The 8,537-nt window shown below is 43.0% G+C and overlaps 1 protein-coding gene across 2 annotated transcripts in view; it reads left to right on the top strand.

Annotated features, from left to right (window-relative positions):
- Positions 1-8,537, top strand: part of MAP4K5 (mitogen-activated protein kinase kinase kinase kinase 5) — a 106,999-nt gene that overhangs the window by 87,942 nt on the left and 10,520 nt on the right. For both annotated transcript variants that reach the window (XM_019550942.1, XM_019550941.1), the window contains 4 exons: positions 2,123-2,226; positions 3,205-3,382; positions 6,196-6,264; positions 6,956-7,048. In XM_019550942.1, coding sequence (XP_019406487.1) covers positions 2,123-2,226; positions 3,205-3,382; positions 6,196-6,264; positions 6,956-7,048 — 444 coding nt within the window. The remainder of the gene's footprint in view (positions 1-2,122; positions 2,227-3,204; positions 3,383-6,195; positions 6,265-6,955; positions 7,049-8,537) is intronic.

The raw sequence follows: 8,537 nt of genomic DNA, 5'->3' as shown, positions 1-8,537 counted from the left end.
GAGTGAAAGTTTTCATTAATCCTCAGTAAGGAGGCAAAAGGATGAGTGAGCCATGAAAGAACATATGGGATATTGTTATGGCCTATTGCATCTGGAGTCCTACTCGGTGATTAATCTCACTTTGAGCTTCTGTAACCTTGTGATAAAATGATGAAGAACTCTTTGCACAGGATGTTACAAGACCAACTAGACTTGAATTATATAAAAAGTAATATGTATTGTAAGTTTAGAAATAAGATAGCAAATTAATATACAGCACAATTGTTCTTAAGCACCAGTTATTAACTGTAAATGTATGCAGCAGTGTGTTCAAATGGTTAAAAATCAAAAGGGATTTGCGCTACAAAATCTCACTGAAAGTCAGTGGAGCTCAAGATTGTTCTATAGTTTTATAATTCTGAACATTTGTTGCCTGCTTGAGAAATTCAAGTAATGGTTCTGTTCCTCCCCAAACAGACATCACTGATGCTGGCTTGATCTCAGCTCATGGAACTAACATGAACTAACATGTTAAAAATCACTGACATTCGGTTTAGGGGGTAGCTTTTGAGCCAAATGAACAAGCTAGAGAGGACATTTGTATGTTGGGAGTAGGACTATGCTGTTACAAATTAGTGTTTGCAGGTAGCCTGGTGGCAAGGAAAGACAGCTATTTATTGAAAATTTGAACCCTGTCCATGGCAGTTTCAGAGTTGCTCTTACCTGTACCCTTCAGTGCCTCTTTCTGGAAATTTTACCTTTTAAGAGCAAAGTTTGCAGGTTAGGAGCCATAATTGGGAGTGCTCTAAAATTCACACGTAGTCTCAGGCTTCATTAGCATTGTCAAGGAAAATTAACATCAGCTGGAGAGGAGATGAGACTCTAATCAGCAGCAGTATTAAGGTGCTGCAGCTATGCCACTTGCTCTTTGTCCTGTCCTGGAAAATGGAACTAAGTGTGATCAAAGAAAAGCCTGAAGCTGGTTCTTATGTCAGCATGGTAACAGGGTTTGCTGAACATCGGGAAATGCACTCTGATTAGCGAGCCCTAATCTAAAGATTGGCTCAAGATCATGTTGACTTAAATAGTGGCAGGATTCTTCATCGACTAACAAGGCCAAGAAAGACTAGCTCTTATTGTGTACGCTGCCTAATACAAAGGCCTATAGGGGCTGTTGTTACAAAAAACAATACTAATAATGTTGGAAACATAAAGAAATTTTGGAAGAGATGGAAATTATCTGCTTTAGATTGCTGGCTGATATTGTTGCCTTCCTTCTGTTTCAGACCACTCATTCTCTTCCATCTCTTGAAATAATATTTGTTATTATTCATATGCAGTTAACTTTTGTTAATATTCTGTGAGTTAGTTCACAGATTAGGTTGTGTTAACGTGTAAGAAAATATAGAGAATTCAGTGAGAATTTGTCCCCAATTCATTTGGAAGTTAACATAGTGCTAATCATAGCAAATCTTTTGTTACATCACCAAAGTAATAAACCCAAGGTCGAAATGGTTAGTATTTTAAAAGTTGCCTTATTTATATTAAAAAAACAAAACCAAAAAACCAAACAAACCCCAAAAAACAAAAACGACAGTCTTCAGTTTTACTTGAAATATGATGGGCTTCATAGATGCTAGGGCTGGAAGAGATCTCGGAAGATCGAGCCCAGCCCCCGCCCCAGGGACAGGAAGTCAGCTGGGGTCATTGGATCCCAGCAAGATAAGCATCCAGACACTTCTTAAAAGAGTCCAGAGTAGGTGCTTGCATCATCTCTGGGGGAGTCTGTTCCAGGCCCCGGCGGCTCAGACAGTAAAGAAGTTTTTCTGTGTGTCCAGCCTAAAACGGTCTTGGAGGAGTTTGTGACCACTGGACCTGGGGTGCCCTGGTGAACAAGCATTCCCCCAGATCCTGATGCACACCCCTTATATACTTATAGGCAGCCACCAAGTCACCCCTGAGCCTGCGCTTCTCATGGCTCTCAGCCTGTCTTCATTAGGCCTGTTCTCTTGCCTGCTGATCATACGCGTGGCTCTCCTCTGGACTCTCTCAAGCTTCTCCACATCCTTTTGAATTAATGAATTAAATAGTTCCAGATGCACTAGGTTAAATGTATGCATGTAAATCTTTTTTTCTTAAATAGTAAGAAATCCATATACAGGACACAAATACCTGTGTGGGGCATTGCAGTCTGGAATTGTTTTACTTCAGTGGTATGAGCCAATGCAGAAGTTCATGTTAATAAAGGTGAGTTTTATTATTTAGGCCTTTCAGTTCTGGCTGTCTGTTCTTACCGTGCAGTGTAACTCATTGCATTATTTTTGTAAATTAAAGGAATGTTCTGGTAGCCATTTTAGATACGATGATGGCAGAGTGGGTCCCTTCGGGTGCTGGCAGACATTCATGTAATGGTGCAGTGGGATGTGATCCCCAGTCCCAACAATTGCTCCTCCTGCCATACCACAGGTGTATGGCAGGAGGCACGATTGTTAGGGTCAGGGATCAGATCCCAATTGCACAACTGCCACAGCAGAAAACCTGGGGCATGGGTTGGCAAATGGCAACAGGGAAAGTCAGTCAACTCTCCTTGCCTGGCAGCTGCAAACCCATGGGCTTTCATGCTGGGGACCCCAGGATTGGGGAATCTCTCCCTGATCTTGGGGTCCCAGGGAGTGCAGGTTTTAAAGGTCCCTATGACTAAAAGGTCTAAAACATTTCATGCTGGCACCTTTAAAAACAATGTCGGCAGCCCAGCTGCACATGCAGCTTTTAGGCCTCCTGATGTGCGGGTTTGCCACTTTCTGGCACCTAAATCAGCTTAGCATGTGGCGCTGTTACTATTTATGGTGTGATTAGCATGTCAATTATGCCATAGATATAATGTGTTCCAGGGGCCTTTTAGTCCTGTTTGTGAGTGCTGAGTACTCGAAAATCTGGCTTGGCAAGCTTGTATTAGCTAAAATATATAAAGTAACCAGTAAAGTGTTGGATCAAGCCCAGTACTGGCAGTAGCAGATTCTGAGGAGGAAGAGTACAAACCCTGAGTAATATTACATTCTCTGGGGCATGTGTTATGGCTTGTGTATAAATAACTCTTAGGAGTTGCAGGGGAGCTTGAAAGGAGAATAGCTTTTTGGTACCTCGCATACTCTGTGCTTGTGAAGTTTTGGGGCCGCTACATGCCTAGGTAGAAGGAATGTCTAAACTTGTTGTAATTTTTTTCAGCACTTTGATTTTCCTTTGCCAAGCCCTTTGAATGTGTTTGAAATGCTAGTGATACCAGAGCAGGAATACCCTATGGTCTGTGTAGCTATCAGCAAGGGTACAGAGCCAAATCAAGTAGTTCAATTTGAGACAATCAACTTGAACTCCGCTTCTTCATGGTTTACAGAAATCGGTGCAGGTAAGGTTTTTCTGTCTAATGCACAAATATTTTGCCCTCATCAAACCAGCATTTTTTCCAGTAGCTGTATTCCTTTATTTTAACACTCAAGACCACGCATGCATATATTGCAACAGGCCTCATGATAGCATGTGAACCTGGATTGCATCTTTTCACTCTGCCCTGGTCATCTGAGCAGCACTGGGTGCATTTACACATCCATTACTGTGCCTTTGGTACTAAATTTAAATTTAGTAGCTTTTAATATGAGGTACTAGATAAAGGCGCAGTAGCTGTACTCATGTGCAGTAGCAGAGGCAAACTAATTCTACTGCGCATTAGTACAGTTTTGCCATGATGCACTAATGCGCAGTAGAATAGTCTACTCTACAGTAAGATGTCTCATGTAGACGCCCCCCACTGTCACGTAGCTGGCCATCAACTGACTGCCCCAGAAACCTGCCTCTCTTTCCACTGACTTTATTTCCTCTCCTTAACCAGATGTCCTTCAAACCATTTAAGGTGATTTTTTGAGCTCTGATTTAATTTTCCTCTTCTAAGAAATTTCATTTTATAAATGCCATGTATTAAATGGTAGATTTTAAAGGCAGGTTGTGAGCTACTCATCTAGATCCTTCTCCTGTGTGTGGCTACAGAGAGCGTTCTCCTTATCAGGGTTATGTCAGTGTGCTGCTTCCCCTCTGGACAACTTCAGTCAAGTGCATGCTTCTTGTCTCTTCTCGCACCTCCAATGGACAGTTATCACCTTGCAGGGATATTAACACACAAGAAAACTTGCCCCTCTCTTCAAAGTTATTAGATCACTTGCAGACATTTTTCACCACTAGCCTTATTCTTTCCACAAAGATTTCTTCTTTTCTAGCTGTTCTCTTACGCAAGCTTGCATATTAATCATTTAAACCTTTTAGTCTTGCATTGGACACCCTACACCCTCTTGAGCAGTGATTATCAACCACCCTGAGGTGCCTTGAGATTCTTTAAGTGTGCCACATGATGTCAGCACTGTTAGGATTCACAAAATAAACTCAGAGGCTTCAAATAGGGATCCAGAGTGTCAAAACCATTCTGCCGTGCTGTGATCTTCCTGAGTTCTTTACAACAGATTTGCTCTGTTGTTTTTCTGTTGTCAAAAATGAATGGAAACTAAGAGCTGGCATTTTGCAGTGGGTCCCTTGAGTTTAACGCAGTTGAGAACTGCTGCTCTGCAGCATCATTGCTAGACAGGGGTTCTAGCAAAGGAAAGAGTTGTGTTAAGAGGGGAGGATTACGTGCCGATTCTCTCTGTTCTTTGTTGTTCCTCCTTATGAACAAAGCTGTTGGATGAGCTCTTACTTGGCTGTTGCAACAATATGTATAGTAGGGCTGTGCGAAGCTTCACCGGCTGTTTCGTTTGAAGCAACTGAAATGAAGCAAAGGGCTTCGAAACAGCCTTAAAACAAAACAAGGCCAGTCGAAACATTTCGACTTTCAAAGCAGCAGCCAGGTGGTGGGATGCGGGGGAGAACCAGGGCTGCTCTCCAAGCAGCTCCGCAGCCCCATGTGGCTCAGCCCAGCAGGGAGCGCAGCCCTGGATCTCCCCGCCTCCCACCGCCGAGCTGTGCTCCATGGGGCTGGTGGAGCCGATCAGAGCATAGCCAGCTCTGCCTGCCTCCCGCTGCTGGGCTGTGCTCCGATCAGCTCCGCCAGCCCCATGGAGCTCAGCCTGGTGGCAGAAGGTGGGCAGAGCTGGCGCTGCTCTCCACCTCCCGCCACCGGGCTGAGTTTCACAGGGCTGGGAGCTGAGCCAGGTGTGGGGGAGGTGCTTCTCCCCGCTGGGCTCAGTTCCCCAGGGCTGCGAGCTGCTGGGAACTGAGGTTGGTGGGGAGAAGGCATCTCTCTCGGCCAGGCTGAGTTTCCTAGCGCTGGGAATGGAGCCCAGCTGGGGTAAGTGCCTCTCCCGGCCAGGCTGAGTTTCCTAGCGCTGGGAATGGAGCCCGGCTGGGGTAAGTGCCTCTCCCGGCCGGGCTGAGTTTCCCAGCACTGCAAACTGCTGGGAACTGAGCCCAGTGGCAGGAGGCGCTTCCACCAGCTAGGCTCCATTCCTTAGTGCTAGGTCCCAGGTGGCAGGAGCAGTCTCCTTTCATCCAGCAGGCAGATTGAGGGCCCTCACCCCCGGGAGGAGTCCAGCAGAGCCTCTGCAGCCCTCCTGGGGGTGAAAACAGGCCCCCAGTCTGCCTGCTGGATCATAGGACGCTGCTCCAGGTCCCCGGCTCCTGCTTGTCAGTAGCTTGAGGTGCAGTTTCCTAGAAAACCCTGCACCCATCTCTTTGAAACTTGTCAGGCTTCATGCCCTCAGAAGGGGCTACCATCCCTGCAAGTTTCACCGGAATCGGGCCAGAAATGACAGGCTGTTTCGTGTTTCCTTCCCTGTTGTAGCCTATGGGTGAAATGTTGAAATAGCGTCGAAACAGCAAAACTGTTTTGATGGAACAAAATGGAACGGTGCTTTCGAAACGAAACACTGTTCCATCAAAACGGAACAGCCCTGTTTCACACAGCCCTAACGTATAGTGCTGTAATAAAGCTGTTGTTACAATATCTGTTTTTTTGGGATGCTGGGTTTGATCCTGAATCATGCCCTGCTCCCATAAAGGAAAGGGATCACTTAGCAATTAGAAAATGTAAAATGCAATAAAATAAAAGAACATAAATCCTTTACATTTTAAAGGGTGCCTGGAAGGTTACAAAGGTAAAGAGCAAGTGCTAAGGCTTGGGGAGCTGAATTCAGTTTTTTTTTAAAAAGGATATAAACTGTTTTGTTTCCCTTTAACCAGGCAATCAACAGTTGGATGCCATTCATGTCACACAGCTGGAAAGAGACACGGTTCTAGTCTGCTTGGACGGTAAGTAATCTATACCTGGTGGACAGCTTAGTGAGCTGTGTGAGAAGCCTGCTTAGGTAGAAAGTATAGTTACTTGCCTATCTACCATAAGCTTATTTTAACTTTTTTAGTACTGTTTTATACAACACCATTGCAATACCAGTGCTTTTAGATAAAGTTGATAAAGTGGCCGTTCCATTCCAGCCCCCATTCTTTTCAGTTGGTGCCTCTGAAAACACGTTTTCCTTTCTCTTTGTAGTCCCTCAAAATTTAAATTAACGTAGAATTACAGATGAGATTTGAGATACATGCACACATTCCACATATATACAGTAAGAAATAAAATCAGCAGTGCAACACACAGTAATACAAAAGCTCATGTGTACTGAATGGCACATGAAAAGTTAATATTGCAGTAGGAAGCTAGTGATAATTTTTGTATCTTTAAATTCTCAGCATGCACATTGCATTGGATTAGGGTTTCTTGCCTTGAGCAACCCTGTTGTGTGTAATTCTCTTAAGTTAATCATTAACAAAGTTCCAGGCATAGGGCTGTACCTAATATTTAATAGAAAGATGTTTTTTGGCTTGTTTTATACAAACTACAAAAGGCCAGACAAGGATATTATAATATAATGTCATATTATATTTAAAGGTGTCTATGATCTGTTGCAGCAATGGGTTTGACATTTGATTTTGTACTTTTCTTGAGAATTCGTGAAAATTGTGAATTTACAAGGGAAGCTGAAGTCAAGCAAGAAGCTGGCCTCTGAGCTAAGTTTTGATTTCTGCATTGAATCTGTGGGTGAGTGAACACCTCAGTTGTTCGAGAACTTAGACTTGACTGGAGAGGATTTTATCAAACAGTGTAGGTCTGTGGGCTGGACATTGCAAATTCATCCTAGTAGGTATAGCAGTTATTATTATAGTAAATTTAGCTCCTTGATTGCACTGACATCCATAAGACAGAGAGCTAGATGCCGACAGGTCACGTACATGTTTTCAAGGCTGCACCTAAGTGTTGGGTGTTTATTTGCAGTGTAATTCTAGTGTTTGATGAAATGCATCATCATTTTATTGAAAACCTTTATGGTGCTCTCAGGCATTCCTGTTCATTTCCAGAGCAGTAAGAGGCTTCTTTATGCAAGGATTTTTATTTTGCTGGCAGTTATGTTGGATCAGTTTTAATAAACTGAAATTCTACTTTAAGGAAGCCCTGCAGATAGCAGTTTAGATCACCTGTACTTTTTGTACTGAGGGTAATGTTATTCATAATTAGCTCTTGTATAAAGTGTGGTAGCTTTGTTGTTGAAACTTATTTTGTAAGTTCTATAGCTTTATAGAGCAGTGTGCAGCAGAGTATTTCTGCTATGTTAAATTATCTCAAGAAGTGGCTGCTTCATATACGTTAAAGAATTTCAATTCTCCAATTAAATTTCTGTCTGAAACTAGAATTAGCAGTGATGCAGCTTTTATGATAAATTCCAGATTCAAGACCCATTGATTTTAAGACAGCAGTTCCTTGCAGCCTGGACTGCTGGGTTCCTCAGGCATCTTTCCTTGAGCAGCAGGTTTTTGGAGTAGGTTTAAAAAGAAAAATGCCATCTGTTCATCTCTCCAAATAATGCAAGATCTCGTATGATAGAATCCTTGTTTAATGAAGTGCAGAGCCACTCTGGGCAAAGAAACATTGGAGTATCTTTCTTATCCAGCATGTATTGCTTCCCGACATCCTGCAGTGTTGTTATTGTCCTGTTGAATAACTTAATTGGATCTTGTACTAACTGTCTAGTTCATTTTGAAGATAGCTCTTCAGAAAATGACTTCACAGTTTATTGCACACTGGATGACTCTGGGAAGCCCAGGGTTTATAATGTAGGGATGAACTCTTCCTGGCCTTATCATAGGTAGAAATTAGAGAGTAACAAATGTGGATGAGTTAAAGTGTAGAGGGAAATGGAATTTGTTAATAATGTACTTGGAAGGCCAAGCCGTTCTTCATAAGTTACAAAAAAAATGTCAGCACTTAATTGAGTGCCATAGGCTTGAGCTCTCAGGATGTGTCAGATACCAAGCTGCAAGCACCATCTAGCACTAGGAAATGATTTGGGGAAAACAGAGACAGGGAAAAAGGAAGGGTGTAAAATATGTACTATCCTCCAGTGGCAGCCGTAAATGCAGCATTCCTTTTCCTTTGTATGGAAGAGGCTGGTAACTAAATCATTCCAGTTCAGTTGCTTCATGTCTTCGCTGTCTAACTTTGAGTACCCCGAGTCCTCCTGTTTTGAAGTAAA

This window comes from Crocodylus porosus, unplaced genomic scaffold (genome assembly GCF_001723895.1).
Source record: "Crocodylus porosus isolate Cpor-Errol unplaced genomic scaffold, CroPor_comp1, whole genome shotgun sequence".
NCBI classification, from domain to species: Eukaryota; Metazoa; Chordata; order Crocodylia; family Crocodylidae; genus Crocodylus; species Crocodylus porosus.
Note: the sequence above shows the minus strand (reverse complement) of the source record. Positions and strands in the feature narration are given on the sequence as shown.